Source organism: Lates calcarifer, linkage group LG24 (genome assembly GCF_001640805.2).
Source record: "Lates calcarifer isolate ASB-BC8 linkage group LG24, TLL_Latcal_v3, whole genome shotgun sequence".
Taxonomy (NCBI): domain Eukaryota; kingdom Metazoa; phylum Chordata; class Actinopteri; family Centropomidae; genus Lates; species Lates calcarifer.
The window spans coordinates 14,683,618-14,702,073 of NC_066856.1; the positions used below are offsets into that span (position 1 = coordinate 14,683,618).

The following is an 18,456-nucleotide window of genomic DNA, read 5'->3' on the forward strand; positions in this document are numbered from 1 at the left end:
ATTGTGTTTAAGGTCATGGGATTTCAGGCTCTCTTTAACACCTCTAAAAGTACGATCAAAATTGTTTTATCAACTTTTCTACACGATTTTTGAACTGACAGGTTTCAGAAGTCCCCTACAAAAATGACACATTACTTCTGTTTGGGGGATACAATCAGTTTTCATATGCGTGAAATCTGATCCCAATCAGATGTAATGTCACTCTGTAGGATAACATACTGCAGATTTCATTGACTTTTTGGTAAACAAAAGGTAATACAAATATATCCAGCTTCCAATTTATCATGTATATGTGGTTTCATCCATCCATCAGCTATACCTAAAGGTCAGAGTTACTACTTCTCTACTTTTCTACATATTTAGTTTTAATAAGGTAAGAAGAAAAACATACATTGGCAAGAAAGTAAAGCCAGTGCCAGCAAAGCGACAGAGTTAATAATAAAGCAATTTATTTGCCAAATAAGAATGCCTATACAGTATATACAGTACATACGACAGTCTGAATACTACCAGGAAAATGCTTGGCAAAACAAAAGTAGATCGACTCCCAGACTGCATGGAAAGTGAACAATCATAACTGTATTCTGTAACACACGCAATGATATAACGAGGGATTCCCGACCCCTCTGGGCAATTAAATATACACATTGCATTACCTATATAAAACGACAATAATCTGTACACCATTGTATGTAAAATACGATTGCACAACCCAACAAGTCCCACAACATGTCTATATTTGAATTCAAGCAAGGCCTTGCCACTTAATCTTGATAAAATAACATAAAATAATGAACTCCGTATTTTGCCAACTCCACTACCACTCGACAGACATTTTATTCTCGCCGCTGAGGAGGAAAAGTTCTCCTGTGTCAATTTCCCTTGTTTACCAGTAAACACATGAAAGTGGTTAATACACCCGCTAATGTGATGATGCAAAAACTATGAGAACTGTTGAAAAGGTCGGAAGACAAAGGTATTTACGCTGATGGATGAACAGTTGGAGGTGCATGGCTTTCTTTACAGTGTGCGTTTTTTTTTAATGGTGTGTAGGTCGACACGAAGACGACCTCGTCACTTACTGAAAAGTTCAGTTCTGTAGGGAGAACCTCTGAAACCAAACCATACTCAGGTCCTCTCTGCTCTCCAGCACTGTCACACTCAGCTGTCTCCTCTTCAGCAAAAGTTCTACATGGACGTCAGCTTTACCTTCCCCCTGCTGTCACAAGTTCACTCCTGTTCCTCCTCCTCCTCCTGGAGCTCCTCGATGGCGTCCATCTGAGTCCTGGAGCACACCTCGCTCATCGGGGCAGAGTCCTCGCCCTCCACCACCAGCTCATTGGACATCTCGCTGTTTTTCTGCAGAGACGGCAGATAAAAGGAATGAAAACCACGTTCTGTAAGAGTCTGAGGTAAAGAGGGACTGGAACTGCCAAAAACTAAACAATAGTACTGTGTAGTGTGGATAAAACCATTGTTGTGCTAATCTAATACTTGCATAAGCTGAACACAGTATAATTTAGGAGCATGCTGAACCTGATAACCTCACTGGGTCATGCTTTGGTTATTTTTGCTAACTCATTAAAAAGTAGACACACAGAGTATTTACAAGAGGTGGCTGTGACTTACAGCAAATTTCAAACTGTAAAATTAACATGCATTCAGAAAGATGATTGAGAAGGATGCCACTGCTTTTTTGGCTCTTATTCAAGAGGATGAGGAAGAGGAAGGTTTTAAAAAAATACTGAATTTAACATGTGCTTGGATGTTTCAGTACAAACACTGAACATCTAAAACCCTAACATATATCTCCCTTCAATTTGGGAATAATGTGTGTTGATGTCCGTCAAACATGTCATCAGTTAGGGTAGCACAAATGCTGGAAACAGGGACAAACAGCCAACAAATTCTCTATTAACCCCCCATCAAAGAACCACAACTTGTATTTCCAAGTCACCAAACAAACATGATATAACATGCAACGTTTGCATCCAGATAGTGATCGTTGTTGCATGTTATAGCTCTTCTCTCTCACTAGTTCCTTGTCATTTTTCTCATGTCGTCTGTAATAAAGCTTCATAGTGAACAGACAGTAAGTGTTAAAACTTGACTTTCTCATATAACTCTCACAAAGAGCACATATTTCTCAAACTGCCTACTGTTCCTTTAAAAGTAAGAAACTTGGGATGAAGTTGAGCAAGCTGGAGGCTGTTGCCAACCACACCACTGTTTTCCAATTAACGTCAGAAGATTGTATCATTCTGGTACAATGATGGCTCTATTTTGAAAGCTCTGAATAGAATATAATTATAAAAGAGTGGCTGCTGAATCCTGTTTTTTAATACAACCTTGTAATATTCTGGATGAATAAGATGCTGCCAGTAACAAGGACATTTCTTTGACTAGTAAGCATGATTATTAGGTAAGACTAGAAAAACTGATTTTCCTCTAAATGAACGTTTCTTAAATCAGAAAAAGTAATTTTCCTGACGATCAGAAAGACCCAGACTAACTATACAATGTCTGCTATACATGCTGTGTGACGCCACATTACTCTATTGAATCGCTTGAATACAAATGTCAGTGATAAAGACAAACTTTTATATTCAAACCCTCATTGTTAATTAGCTATACAGATATTAAGCTGCCTTATATCAAAGGCAGCACGGGACTTTTTTTCTTGCATGTATTCATGGTTGGATTACTTTCAGTTACATCCCTATTCAAACTAAACAGGTGATGATCGTAAGTGAAGCTGTTGATGGGATTTGTCTCTCCTAAATAAAGTCTCTGGGATTTGCAAAAAGAACTGAATAAAGGTGTGTACATTCATGTTTGCAGTGACCTCAACCAAAGTGTTCTCACCTGTTGTCGATAAACATAGCATGCTGCTATGGCAACCATTGTCGACTCCCCTATGAAACCGGCCAAGAGGGATCCGACCCCGAGCGTGGCCCCGTGAACCCTGAAATATAAACAATTACATTAAGTTTAGACAAATTATTTTACAGCTTTAGAAGGAAGTGAACTCATTTTCTAATCCTCCTCCCATGTTAACATTTATTTTACCAGAATAACAGCGGTAGCGGTAGGCCTGAGTCACAGTGCTGACCTTTGTGACCCTGACAGTACTCTCTGAAGTGTTGACTTACCCCATATAAGGCAGCACAACTAGACTGGTGATGAGGACAATGATGCGGAGAACTGAGCTGGGGGCCAGCACAAAGGTCTTTTTCAGGGTCATGAGCCATCCAGTCAAATGAGCCCGAACAGTCACTGCAAACACACACACACAAAGTGGAAACATCACCCCACTGGTCTGAGCTACACTCCGGTTAAAGCTACAACAGGAAGGAAAATGCAGCTGAACACTGATGCTGGAAAAAAAACAACATCAAATCGAATGTCTTACCTGGCAAGGGAAAAAAGGAGAAAATTCTGAGCGGGACCACACACAGCTCAGCGAAAGTATCCTTCACTCCAATGACATCAACCATGATCTTCTCTGATATGTGTGGAGTCCAAAACACCACAAAGCAAAGCTGCACACAAAACCAACAAAAGCAAATTAATTTTTGCGTTCGCTGCACCACAATGGAGTCGCCCGGCACGGCTCATTAGATTTCATTAGTTCATTAACTCAAGGGGTTTGGGGACTGAATGTGGGCCTTTGAAGCTCACATAAAACAAGCGAGCGAACGAACGCGTGACAGACAATGTTATTGTTTCCAGAAGCAGTTGCCAAGGCACGTGCAAAATTACTAAAGCATCTCCAAGCGATTACTGTATGATCAGAACATTAGAGAGCGTTAAACAGAACCTGTCTGATCTCGACATGAATACATCGGTTTGTTTTTTATTGTATACAGATGTTTCCCTGCGCTCCAAACTCGGGACAAGCATCAGGGACCCTGGAGATCCATAAAAGGTGCTTTTCTGACCGACAACACTGCTCGCTACTGGCTGCTACTGCATGTTTTGATAGCTGCTGTCTCCGATTTGGCCGCACATTTCAGGGCACTGACTGGCTCTCATGATAGCTACTAGGGATGCACCGATATCACATTTTTTGAATCCAATTACAAGTACTTACATTTGAGTACTTGCCGATACCGAGTACTTATTAATGCCATTACACTTCGCACATTTACTTGAAAACGTGTTTTATTTTCATCAGATGTTGTTTCATTCTCTGGCTGTAAGAAATTGCTGTGACTGACATTTGAACATAAACTAAAAGCCCCTCATTAACAGCCAGCTGGAGGGTGTGTGCGACACACGGCCGGCTCGGAGTCCAGCACCACTCATGATTTTGATGCATGTTTTTCACATTATCACTTAGCACAGCATGAACAGAACTTTTAGGGACCTCCATGTCTGAAGCATGTCAACAAGCACACCTGCGATGGCTTGGATCCTCGTCAATCTGCTGAGCAGTTAAACTGATGAGGGACACCGGGCTAACGCTGCTCGTCCAAATATCAGTGGTGAAGCTGAGGGCCGACATGTCCTGCAACAGGCTGCGGATGTGCCTCTTCACAAAGTTGTGTAGCTTTGGCAACACTGTGTCAGTGATGTGGTGTCGGCTAGGGATCTCATACCTCGGCTCCAGTAGCTGAGAAGACGTCGAAATCCCATATTATCAACAACCGACTGGCTGGTCATCAAGAGCAATGTACTGGGTTAAAGCCTCTGTTATTTTCACTGTTGTCTCTTGACATTGTCTCCCTCTTCTCCAGAGTTTGCTGCAAAGTTGGTTGTTGCTGCTCTTTGAACTCGGCGTCGTGTTGGTTTTTTAGATGTTTTATCAGATTGCTTGTGTTGAAAGTACTCGCTTCCGTCCCTCCTCTTGACAGCTTTGCAGAGCATAATTTGCAGTCCGCTTTACTTTTGTCACCATCATCCACTCTGAAATACCTCCACACCGCCGACATTGCTCCTTCTTGCTCTCAATTAGCACCTGACCGCCCAACTGAACGTCAAGCTGCCGTAAAGTGGTATCGGGTGCCGTGGTATCGGGACACTTTTACGAGTACGAGTACAGGAACATGCTGGTATCAGTGCATCCCTAATTGCAACACACTTGATTTAATCATCACTGTATCAGCTGTTTGATATCTGCAAAAGTAATCTTAATGGCCTCGGGACTTTCCAGTTGTCCTCACTTTTATCTCCTTCCTGTTGGTCTGTGGATAACACTGATTTCATCCCTCTGAAATCTGAATACATCCAGAAAACACTGCACTTCCAGCAGGAGGCTCAAATCAGGACTCAAAGTGGCATGGCAAGAAAAGAGCAAGTGTGTGTCACTTTGTTTTCACTGGTGTCCCACAAAGATCTGTACTGGGTCCCCTTCTTTTTCCAGTATACACCACATGCTTTTTCTTACCAGTGCTGATGATACCCAGCTCTCTCTGGCTTCCTGATGCTGCTTGTGTTAAGGTCAGATCACTATGTTCACATACAGAGTGGCCACTATAACAGCACCCCTGACCTCAATTCCCTCACACAGGTTTGTGAGCCTTCTATTCTTTTTGAATGAACAATGACTAGTCAGACTACAGTCAGTGAGAGGCAGGAAATCCCAGCTCAAACTCTTCTACTATATGGTCTCTGGATGGTGGGACAAATTACTTAACTTGATTTGGTCAGCTTAATCATCTCCTTCTCTTAATAGAAACCTCCTGCTCTCTGTCTTCAAAACTTGATTGAAGACCTACCTCTTCCGAGAGTACTTCCTCAACTAATGTGCTCAATGTATTTCTCTCCAAGAAAAAGTTTTCTTAGGTCTTTATCTAGAATGAGTTTATGTAAAAGTAAAATTATTTTCTGCAGCTAACACTGAGTCGGACTTTACTGTAAGAGAAAAGAAGGAGAGCAGAAAAGACAAGGAAAAGCTCTACAATATTTTGAGGACACTAACACAAGAAAGTGGCCCAGAGTAATTCCATCAACATTTCACCATCTCACTCTTCTTAAAGAATGAGATATTAAACATAACATGGTTAATTGCACAAGGATCTTTGATGTGGTTTTGATCTCCTGAACCAAAGTATAGGAACAGACCACTTGTAACTGATGATTTCATTTGGGTTCACCTTACCATCTATCATTATTTTAGCAAGATGGAGGCACATAACTAATTTGTAAGGCTCAAGCCAAACCGCCGCCTCCCTGACTCAGCTGTGGTTTGTCTAAACAAGGTGAGACATCCACACTCACTGCGGCGACATCCTCAACAAAGTCTGTTTTTATATGATCAAATCATTTGTTACAGAACATTACTCATTTCCCTTCCTGTATACACTTTGGCGTCCTCCTTTGCTGTTTTTCATATTGTCGTCTTTCATCTGTAATCAGAACAAGTCCTGGCATGAGGGCTGTTAGCCTGTGTTCTCAACACTGCAACAGGCCATACCTATCTGCCTGTTGTTCTCTGCTTAGCACACACCCTCACGTACATGTTTACAGCTCTGGGATTCCACATCTGGTGTGCCATTCTCCTCCTCCTCCTCCTCCTCCTCCTCCTCCTAAAAAGGCCCAACCTAGGCCACACACTTCCTGTTTTTCTTATTTGAGCTGTTAAGACAACTAACTAGAGCAAAGGCTCCTTTTCACTTCACATAAATTCACTTTCATTTAACACTGAGTAGGAGGCAGATATGATCAGAGAGACTGGATCATGGTGTGCTCTTGTGGATTTGGGAAGAAAAAGTTTTTTTGCTTTTTCCTTGCTATTGTCGTGAAGTGCTTACTCATGAGGGAACGTTGGGTTTCTGTGAATAATACTGTAAAGTGTGTGGTCTAGACCTGCTCTATTTAAAAAGTGCCCTGAGATAACTTCTGTCATGATTTGGCATGATACAAATAAAGCTGAATTGAATTGCTGGCATAATTATCCAAACATTTTGTGGAAAAACAAAAACACTCAGCAGCAGTGTACATAATGTGACTCCATTCATTACTTAGCATAAAAGTACACCTGCAAGGGGGCTTTAGGAATGTGTTAACTGATATGTTTTATGTGAATGCCTATTTTATTAAGCTCTTAAAGCTTGGGTGGGAGTGTTGGGGAGAGAGGGAGGGGACAAAAGCCCCTTAGCCTCTTCACAAATTCCACCCTAATGTGTCTCCCTCTCTGTGCAACCTGAAACCACAACAGGACAGCAAAGGAAAAGTACATTCAGTACGCCTGCAATGGAGCTGTGAACTCCCATCACCTTGAATGTTGAACTATTTTAGCACTATTTTAATAAAGTACCTTAAACATGAGACCTTATCTTTAAGAATTTCGTAGTTATGCATTCGTGTCAGAGAAACCAAACAGGTTTAAAGATGACAGTCAAAAACATCTGACAACACTGCCTTTGGCAAGGTCTGCAAAACACTGTTAAACGTGTTTCTGCATAACACTGGACCGGTTGTGTCAGTCTTTCAACTGAACCCTGACCGACAAACAGTATCTTCTTATCTGTGATACAGCAGGATTAGAAAAAGGTCAACACAACAGAAATACAACACAAACTGCAAAAATTCTTGCAACCCCCAAAACAAGCTATAATGCATTTGCTGTCCAAAAATATGGGTGTTTGCAGCATGATCAAGCATTTTAATGCATGCATTGCAAGAAAAATAACTTGCTTAGGATGTGAGGTTTGGAGGGCAACATGGTAGGACAACTGACACCTAGTGTAGGAAAGGTCAAGTCTCAATTAGATTGTAAACAAATACAACACAAGAGGGGAACCGCCTGCTGTGAAAATGAATACTGACACTTTATCCTGGCTGTATCATCTACCAAGGTGGGTCGACAAGTTTGGATAACATGTCTAAAATGACAGATGTGCCTGAGGAGAAACTGGATTATTCTTTTTATCTTATTTCAGCGAACCTCATAAATTCAAATTAATCAAATTATATTGTCTGAATAAGTTGTAAACCCAAAGATATTACATTTTCTACTGAATTTATAGTGACATATGAATGAATAAGAAAGAGAAGCTGCAAATCCTCACAAATTCTTTGGCAGTTTTAATTAAAATTTATGAAAAAAAATGTTATTGCAGATTAATTTTCCGTTGATTGACTAACCTCTAGCTCTAAATCTCATTCGTTGACAAAAACTCAGCCAGAGGCTCAGGATTGTTTCTGCACAGACCACAAAAACAACCACACCTTCTTTCTGAACTAAGTCATCCCATGTTCTGAGAGCAGAACCAGTAAAATTATGTGACTGTAAGAAAAGATTCACCCTCATCTTACCGTGAGTGACAGAGCCAGACAGCAGAATGTAAACTTTTTAATATGCGACTTGGTGACGGGGCTGCCAGCGTTCAGCTTGTTGCTGGGATTGTTCTGTTGGCAGGAGAAGAATATTAGATGCATAAACAAACCCATACATGATAAACTGCAACAGGTAAATGTAGGGGGAGGTCTGGTTTACCTTGTCAAAGGCAGGGTACACTGCTCTCAGTTCAGTTAACCAACCGTAGGGCATGTGACCCACTGGGTATGTGGCTGTGAGTACAGCCACGGCCTGGAATAACAAAGACACGGCAGCTATAAGTCATCAGCTCGCCACCACTAATGCTGAAAATACCACACACAACACATGCAGCTAAATTAATGACAGGTGTCTCACAAAAGCTGAAATGAAAGCCACACGTGTGTCTCTCGCTCTCCCCGGCAGTGTGCGGTTTTTCACAAGTTTATGATTTGGATAACAGCCTTGAGCTTGTTATTACAGCGGACAGTGTCAGGCTTTACGCAGGAACAGTAGGGCCATGTAGGAATGTTTTCACTCAGTGTAATCATGCCCTGAGTTTCACATGAACATGGTGAATCACCCAAACCACTGGCAGCCAGTGTTGTCAATGATTTCCAGTTCATTCTGGTAAACAGCTTTGTATTGTCTCTAGTAGTTAGGGTCTCTGTAAGCCAGAAAGCTCCAGAGGGAGTTTGTTAGCATCTGGCATTTCATCTGCAATAACTTGAAGGGAAAATTAGTCCACTGGCTTCACGTAGCAGTAAAGTCTCTCTTAATGATCCCCTATATCAAATAATAGCCTATAATACTACTAGTAGTACTATTAAGTAATTTGTGGCAAGTTTATTAATAAAAGACAGATTAAATGTTAAAATAAAACCTTAGTTCTCCTCAATCTGACATGAAAAACAACAGTTCAGATGTGTTTGGTGAATTAAATCCCTGATACACCCACCTCTGTAGCATCAGAGGTCCCCTTGAGGTCACGAGACACAAAGAGGTTGACGATGGGTCGACTGATGCGCTGAGTGGCCAGGATGAGGGCCAGGGGCCACCAGAAACTCAGCATCTTTTTGATGGTGGCATCGCCCTGTAGGGACCAAGACGTACCCAGTAAGTCTCACTTGTTTTAAAGAAGACATGCTTAATTCTTGTTTTATTGTCACAAACTTTAACTAAAACCACTGCTCTGGCTGAACTGGCTGTACATAAAACATAAACAACACAGTTTAGCAAGAAAAAGGCAGCACCTACCCCCACATCAAGTCCACTGGAGTCTGGGATGTTGTCGTGAATGTTACAGTAGTAACCCAGACCGACGATGCTAAAACGGACCAAGGCACCCATATAAAGGGAAAGAATTGGGATGAGTAAAGGCTCCACACATTCCAGGTTACTGTGGAGGAGAATGGCCACGAACACAATCTGCAGAAAAGAACACAGAGCTGATAAACAACGAAAATTACACAACACAAACCTTGCTTTTAAATGAATTAAACTCCTTAAATGAAGCCTTCTGCAATCAATTAAAAATTAAGGACTGGATCTCGTTACCTGGGCCACAACATCAGAAATCGAGGCTGAGCCTACGATGACACTGTACTTGTGCTTGAGAAGTATCCCTGCATGAATCCAAGCCTTCAGACAGAACAATGGACAGAGAGAAGACACCAAGCTTTAAACTAAAAGACAAAAGCTCTATTATGGCCATTTTCTCAACCACAGCTGAATGACGGGCTGCAGAACAGAAGTGAGCTGCACTTTAAAGCAGGAAATCACTTGAAACCAGCATGAACAAAGGATTAAAAGCTATGTAACTCTAGGCCAGGTGTGTTTAAATCCATCTCTTGCATGATAAAATGTTGGACCACTCGTAGAATAATCCCACCATACTGTACACTCACCATTGCATCCAACAAAGGGAATGCAGCCAGGTATAAGAAAGCCTTTCTTGTCTTGCTCCCCACAGACTCATCCACATGGTGGAGCTTATTAATGATGTAGTATCCTAAATCTGTATAGGCTATGGAGGGAAAAAAAGAGAGGAAACTACAGGTAAGCAGAGACAGTTTTCATTGTTCTCACATGATACTACAATAATGAAACTTTAGGTTTGCCATAAATGTCAAATCTTCATTTTTACTGGTTGTGGTTTAAGCACAGCATGTCATCATGTGTGCACAAACAACCCTTAAACACACACCTATCAGGATATGCAGGACAAACGCGATGGCTCCTGCCGCCGCCATGCAGAACACTGCCTTCTTACGGTCCCTCCTGCTGTTGACAAACACCAAACCCACATTCTTGAAGTCGCTCATGGGTCCAGTGAAGAACTTCATTAGGGAGTAGGCCAGACCATAGCTGGCCAGCATTTCCACTGCATCCTCTTTGACCGTGGCTATGCCCCTGTTGAGAGCCTGGAAAAGATATTAAGAGGGTGGAGAGGGAGAGGTGTCAGAAGGGAGTGAGACAGCAACATGAGGGGGGAAAATAGGAGTTCAGTTTGGTGGCGTGACCAGCCCACATGACCATGACTTAGCCTAACTTTATCTCTGACCAGATGGCAACTGCTACTCCCCCACAGCCCTTAACTATCCTGCATTAAAAAGCAGGTACCTGCATATGCTTTACAGAGACAATAAAACATAGACCTTTGGCTAGTGCAACACAGAAAATGCCATAATAATGTCTGGACAGTAAACACCCACAATACCTTATCCTAGAATTATTTCCATTCAGCTTTACCTAACTACTACAGCTGCCCCTCTCCTTTGCAGGACCATGTGCTATTTATACCAGCAAACAGAACCATTACATAACCTTAATCCTGACATCTTTTTTACTCCCACACTATCTGCCCAGTGTCCCTTGGGTAAGGGCAGCCACCAGATCAGTCATATGGTTGAGAAAGGGCAGGAAATATCCAGACAGGAAAACATGACAATTAAAGAAAAATCCCGAGTGCGTTAAATCTGTGTACATGATCCACCACCACCACCACCACCATCATCTCCAAACAGGCCTGGATTCGGATTTACTTATTAATCAAATGCCAAACAAATCACAGCAGGTAGTGTGGCGCCGGATCATAAATAACACTGATATCCGCAGCAGCTCATATGGTGACAGGAGTGACGACGTTTTTTATAAAGAAAAAAATACACATTTCAGAATAAACACAGGCCTGCCTCTAAGTGAGGGGTCCACACGCCTCTTCTCTTCCTTAATAATGCATGTAAACCCTAATGGATCTCCTCACAGAACATCTCAGCCTGCCAGCTAAGCTAGCTGTGGCTACAACACAAGCCAGCCGCCTTAAACTGACAAAAACAGGCTCGAAATAGCCAGTGTCAGTTCAGAGAAACGGTGCAGGTGTTTTTGTGGAGCTCAAACACTGATGCTCGGTGGCAGCCGCGGCTGACACACTGAAAATAAACCGCTCAAGAGGCGAAATTAAAAAAAAAAACGTTAAAGCCGTTAGCCGCTGCTAGCGGAGCGAAGCTGCGGTCTCTGGCTATTTTTTGTTATTGACCTACAGCGAAAACAGAGCAGCGGGGCAAGCAAAACACAAACATTACCTGTTCCCCGAGGTCGATGGCAACATTGGTGATAGCCAAAGGCACCAGGAAGCGGAGGAGAGGCCAGTAAGGACTGAGAGATGGAAACTCCACCATAGTACAAGCCGGGATGACAGAGCGAGGGGCATCTGCCTCGGTCTTGATTGATTAAAAAGAAAATCAAAGATGAGCGGCTAGAAGGCGGTCGGAGCACCTGTATTTCTAGCGAGAATCTGGGAGGTTATGTGGGGCAGCGGCAGGAGCCGGGGCGCTCCTGTAGCGGCAGCGCTTTACAATGCTTCGATGCTGCTGAGCGGAGGCGAAGGTCAACGGAAATTTCAGACAGGCGCATCTTCCTCGCAAATCATGGTCGAGGGGGTGGGGGGAAACGCAAGGTGACATAAAAACAGCGCCGAATTCGAGCGAGGAAGCGTCCCGCGTTATCGTCCGTGAAGGTGGAGGTGAAAGCGATAATCCGGGACTGGTTAGATTCGTTTCCTAGCTCCGCATTTTACTGCGCCTGTGCTAGGCGGTCTGGTTGTTGTCGACCCTCCCCGAGGCTGGAACCCACTGTCGTCCGCACGTGGGCCTGGCATTCCGGCCGTGACATCATCACCAAGTCTAAACCTGGCTTTTATTATGAAGGCGTGCATACACAACAAGGGGCTGCATAATATGTGTTTACACTGAAGCAGGGGCGAAAGCAAATAGAAGTACTAGAAATAGAAATAGAAATAGTCTGACTACGCATCTCTTCATTTGACTTGTAATGTTGAAATAACGCACTTTTTTGTAGTGTTATTTCTGTATGTACAAGGGACTAAATATTAGGAAAATTTGAATGGACTCTGGTACAGTGAACAAGACATAACAGTTTGGTCTCACATAAATTTTGTCTACGCTCTACCCCTCCTTCAAGGAAAGTAATTATAAGGATAATCAGATAAGCCCTGATATGATAATAGCTAGTGAAATACAGACCCCTGGTGGAGAAGAGGGAAAAGAAAAAATAATTCAGAGGCACCTTTTTAATGCAAGTACCTCAAATACAACACATGAAATCTGAGAAGGTGACAACAAAAATAGAGATAAACATCTGCACACAGCAAAACAAAATTAGTTCAGTTTCTCCTAACCTGCACTAATTATCCTCGAATCACACATGGATTTGGACAAATTCTGTGATAAAATGCTCTGTCAGACAAACACGTAATTAAAAAAAACCACATGGGGAAAATTTTGTGTCTGCATCACAAGATCTGGGCTAAAAATATGAATGCATGATGACTAGACAAACATGGAAAACCATGTGATCCCTTAAATGAGCTCCTCAAAGCCATTTATGTCAGAATTGAAATTATTTAAAAAAAATGTAATCCCTGAAGGAGTGTCACTTTTCCCTCAGGTGTAAGTAAACAACAAGTAATCTTTTTATTTAAGCTACACCTCCTTCCCTCAGGTGTAGGTAAACAGCAAGGTTTATCTTCACCTGAAGGAAAACAGACTCTCCTCTGAGGACAAATATACATATTTAAGATAGGGTGGACAGGTGGTTTGAAAGAGGAGTGAAGGAGGCCATCTATGTTAAAGTGTAAAGAAGAGGAAGGAAGGAAGAAGTCCACAAGTCCACGCATCCCCCACCTATAATGCTGTCCTTTCCCTGGAGATTTACACACACTTGGCCTTAGGTAACACCAACGACCCGAACAACTGTCATTACAACAGCCAGGAGCACTGATGAAATAAAACTAATATTAACTCAACTAATATTACCCAACAAACAACATGACATCAGTGGCTTTGATGACGACCGCACAGAGGTTAAATAGTTGAGTCTCCCCACCGAGTCAGTCAGAACTGAGGAGGCCTCCTGACACGTCTTCAAGCATCCACAACCAAGTCTAGCTATCCCTGATTCATCTGTTGTTGGATAACATGACCTGGATAACTCAGAATCTGCACAGGCATGTGTACGGTTTCGAGTGAAGTCTGCCTCAGCAATGTTCAGTCAAAACACAAGTTGTTTGTGTTAGCGGCTTGTGCCCGAGGGAGATTCTGGGGTGATTTTACTAGCAGCCATGCCACTCCTTGGCAGCTAACTCAGATGTTTACTAAGGAGCATGCAAGTACACTTTATAGGTTAAATCCTGAAGCTAAAGTATAATTTATTTATAATATCAGGATTGTAATTATTTTACTGCTAACTGTTAACAGGGTTCCCAATAATGGAGGACTTTGTGGTTTTCTTTTGAAAGTAAATTACTGATTTTTATGAGAAGGTTTTTGAGTAAACAGTCCAGTAGTGTATTTAGTGGAGTATATATCCAACTGTGTGTATGACAAATCACTGAGTGGTGCCCAGCACTATGAACGTGCTTGATTGTGAATAAAGCAGCAGACAGGACTACAAACTAGTAATTGTACAACTGCATGCATCAGAAATTTCCAAATAAACAATGATTTCAGTGGTTCATCAGCATTGTTTGTTCTTGCAGTTGTAACTGGAGGTGGCAACTTTGGATAGAGCTTCGATACTGGCAAAAACATGTTCATTTTATTATTAATTTTCCATGACTTGAAAAACAGTGTTTACAAGTTTCCCAGATTATTAAACTCTCTTGCAACATTTATTTTATTGTGTGGTTTGGAGCAATCGAGTTTTCCCCTGTGTAGGAAACCACCTTTTTATGAGTTCACATTAGCAGAGGACTAAAAGGCTTTTCAGGGTGGCAGATGCCTCTATCCTACCAATATAAACACTGATTTGCTTTTAACATTTACTAAAACTACGATGTTTGGGATTTCTACGCTGCTCTGACTCCGGGAAGTCTGTGCTCTGAGAACATTTGTCCACCACACATTCAGAAAGCCTTTCATAACCAGCTGACATATTGACAGCAGGAGATTAGGAATCTAAATGCAGGGAGTCATTTCCAAAGACCTGACTTTCTATGCAAAAATTGGTTGCAGAAAACCAAATATGGATATATTTGGATCCCTAAAGACAATGTTTACTGCATATTTATTTCAAATGTGTGGGGAAAAAGTAATTAAAATTAAATAACTTATAACTAAAAATAGACTTAAATCTGTCACCTGTCACAACCAGAAACAGTGCAGTCCAATTGCAATGCATAAGAAGTAGGATTTGTGTAAAATGAATGTAACTGTAAGGGATTGTCAGTGCTGTTTTGTTTTCAGATATATTGTGCCCTCTAGTGGTCAATTTGCAGTGTAGCAGCTCTGTGCAAAAATACCTAGGATACCTGTTTCAGATCGCCTCACACTTTTGTAATATCCACTACAGCTACCCTAAGCTCTGTATAAAATACCACAAATTAAATACACTTCTATTGAAGCACATTGGCAACACTTTGGTTTCACTGAGAGCATCAATATTTCTCAGACATTGATAATTAATGTAGTAATTTTGTACAGTTTGTAGTTGGGTGTGGTCAGAAGTGCTTTGTTGCACCTGTAAACACACCTAACAGCAACACCATGGGATCCTACAGTTCACCTATAGATCACTGCAGGATTGTTTTGGAACAGTGACAATCAAAGACTATTCTATTCTACTCTATTAAAGCACCAGAAGTAAAACAAGAGGGATTAAGCTCAATTGTCAGCTTTGAAGCCAACTAACACAAGCTAATGTGCAGATCATCAACCAAAGTATTGGACGAATAATATTTGACCTGATGATGCTAAATTTCAACCTGGGAGGGACAACCAACCAACCAACCAACCAACCAACCAACCAACCAACCAACCAACCAACCAACCAAGAGAATGGCATTGCCATCCATGGAGCCATGCTGCTACTGTGTTAAAAAATTGCATCTACCTGTGAGAGGATTTAATGTGAAGAACACAGCTTCTTGAAATGCAGCTTACTGGTGCATGTAACATGCTGCTAAAATCCACTCCTGTCCCTTCCACTGACTAAAGCACAGATTTAACATCAAATGGAGCAACTGAAGCTGAGCTGTCACTGAAGGAGAATGTTAGTCATGTATTGAACTGCAGAGAGAGGAACTAACAGATGTTTGACAAGGAATACTTTAACATGGGTAAACAATCTATGAACAGCCATCCATTCAGACTCATCAGACACTTCAAGGTATGTAGAAACCAGAAGCTGCAGGTGACCTCACTGGAAATGAAGGTCATAGGAAATTATCGCCACCTACTCACAATCCAGGTGTTCCTTCTTCCACAAAGCAGATTTACGTTCTCTTCGGTATATGGACCATCAGATGCACTGTTATAGGACACATTACTATGATAAAACTACTCAGTCCACATTTAGGGGGACAGCAAACAAACAACAAAGAAAAAACAGACCACAACCTGTACCTCTCCTCAGATCACACCTGGATCACAAATCGAGTCAGTTGCCCCCATAAACAACCAATAACTTCCATCTGCGAGATGCAGGTGTGGCCTGGTTTTACTGAAACTGACTCGACATACTGGCTGACCCAGTTTTCTCTGAAAAGTAGAAATTCATGGAACTGCAGAAATGATGCCTGCTCTTGTGTGTCAGAGATTTGTACTGATCAATGGGGAAACCACAGGGTGCATTATGTACTGGTTCCCACAGCGTTTAGAGGACTGAATGTTCTCCATGGCAACAGGTGCTCAGATCATTTAATTGCACACTACAGTCTCTGCTCAAGAACTGATTGAGAAGTCTGGACTATATGAATCATTTTTGTACATGTGTTACTGAGCTGTATCATGTGGGTACAGGTGCTTGCACATGTATATCTTTAGTAGCCAATTGAATGAACTGGGTTCTCAGCTCTGTTATGGTACTTGTTTTAATGTGCTAATGATGTTATTTATTCCACCTAGATATTCCTTATTTTACTGTTACAGGTTGAGAGGTGGTGGAAATATGGGAGTATGCTGCACAAGGTAGGGACATACAATACCTGCGCTGATATATGGATACACTAGGTTTTCTTGCTGCACCTGCATATTGGTTAAAGAATGAAATGAAATCAATAAAAACTTTGGCGAGATTCCTGCACAAGGAGGGTGGAGCAGGAGTTCAGTACTTAACTTTTGTGGCTTTCCTTTTTAATTTTACTAGATTTGCCTTCTCTGCATACACAAAGAGACCACTCAAATCTTAAACTGTTGCTCTGTAACTATAAACACACTGCAGGTTGCTGATGCAGGCTGTGTCAATAGCTGTCCTTTGTCATCGTCAATAATTAATGACACAATTAGCTCTTGAGCAGTCCAACATATCTGCCGTGCTCTCAGTGCTTAGCTGGCAACCTCCACCCACCGACTAAGCTGAACAACTATTGATTTTCTGCCTCATTCCATGGCATCATGCTGAATTGTGTCCTGGCCATGTGAGAAGAAGCACACCCTCGTCTCTCTCTGTATGAATGAATTAAAGTGCAGCTGTGCAGCCACATGACTGATGCACACCTCTGTGGAAAACCATCAGCTGCTCTTCAGTTTGGTTTTATTCTCTTGCTGCAAACCAGTGGTGGAGGATTCAGATCCTTTACTTAACTAAGGGTGCCAATACCACACTGTAGAAATACTTAATTGCAAGTACAAATACTGCATTGAAAATTAAGTAAACATATGGAAATATTATCAGGAAAATACACACGGTATTAAAAGGTAAAAGTCTGTAAAACTGTGACTGAATTTTATAGACTATATCCTGAGCTTGTTATTATTCCTGCAATGTATGATCATTTTCATTATGGAGCAATCTACTGATCATTTTCATGATTAATATATTAATTGTTTGGTTTATAAAACTTGAGAAAATAGTGAGAAATTCAAAATGATTTAACAATAAATGAAATATTTAATATATATTCAAATATTGAAATAATTAACAGGAAAAGCATAAAAAGTCTCAATTAAATCTCAATTTTGGTGGCAAAAAAACATGAAATGTTTGATATTTTTTGTATGAAAAATGACAATTATCAAAACAGCTGCCAATCAATTACTCTGTCAGTCAACTGACTGATTAATCCACTAATCGTTTCAGTTGTATTTGTATATACTGTTTGGTAGTTTAACTTTTCATATTTTGTGAAAAAGGCATCATATTTTGTGGGCAGAATTCAAAACCAAATCAATAGACAACAGTAACTAAAGCTGTCCAATAAATGTAAAAAGTGGAACAGAGGTCTAAAGTGTAATGAAAAGAAAATATTCAATTAAAGTACAAGTCCCTCAGGTTTGTACTTACATACAGCACTTGAGTAAACATACTCAATTAACCTCCAGCTGCAAACCATAAGCTCATGTCCACATCAGTGCATCAGATGAGGTATAGGAAAGGGAAATACTGACCATCGCTGGGCTTGTATGGCTACAATGTGCTGAATACGCTGCACATATGAGACCATACGACTCAAGACGTTGGATTTGTGGTCAGAAATTAGAGAAGTTCACAAAGGCAGCCTCTGAGTCAAAAGGAAGGACACCAGTTGGTCTCCAAAGTGTGACAATCTACCTCCTGACTAATTCAACCGTCATACAGTATATCTAACTGCATGGAAAAATGGAGCCCTGTTCATATTAAGTGCTTGACAAAGATTAATTTATAAAAATAGCAATGTATCTACACATTAGATGTAC

At 41.3% G+C, this 18,456-nt stretch overlaps 1 protein-coding gene across 3 annotated transcripts in view; it reads right to left on the reverse strand.

Annotated features, from left to right (window-relative positions):
* Positions 1 to 432: 432 nt before the first annotated feature.
* The window catches only part of ankha (ANKH inorganic pyrophosphate transport regulator a), a 104,325-nt gene continuing 86,301 nt past the window's right edge, over positions 433 to 18,456 (reverse strand). The window contains exons 1-12 of one of the 3 annotated variants that reach the window (XM_051066914.1): positions 18,065 to 18,100; positions 10,470 to 10,686; positions 10,171 to 10,289; positions 9,821 to 9,904; positions 9,521 to 9,691; positions 9,222 to 9,356; positions 8,444 to 8,536; positions 8,263 to 8,355; positions 3,413 to 3,542; positions 3,153 to 3,276; positions 2,866 to 2,965; positions 433 to 1,359 (exon numbers count right to left, since the gene is read on the reverse strand). In XM_051066914.1, the coding sequence (XP_050922871.1) occupies positions 1,231 to 1,359; positions 2,866 to 2,965; positions 3,153 to 3,276; positions 3,413 to 3,542; positions 8,263 to 8,355; positions 8,444 to 8,536; positions 9,222 to 9,356; positions 9,521 to 9,691; positions 9,821 to 9,904; positions 10,171 to 10,289; positions 10,470 to 10,686; positions 18,065 to 18,085 (1,416 nt within the window). In that variant the 5' untranslated portion in view covers positions 18,086 to 18,100 and the 3' untranslated portion in view covers positions 433 to 1,230. Of the gene's footprint in view, positions 1,360 to 2,865; positions 2,966 to 3,152; positions 3,277 to 3,412; positions 3,543 to 8,262; positions 8,356 to 8,443; positions 8,537 to 9,221; positions 9,357 to 9,520; positions 9,692 to 9,820; positions 9,905 to 10,170; positions 10,290 to 10,469; positions 10,687 to 11,847; positions 12,409 to 18,064; positions 18,101 to 18,456 lie in introns of those variants that run through there. The other 2 variants (XM_018693669.2, XM_018693670.2) reach the window with 2 other exon arrangements.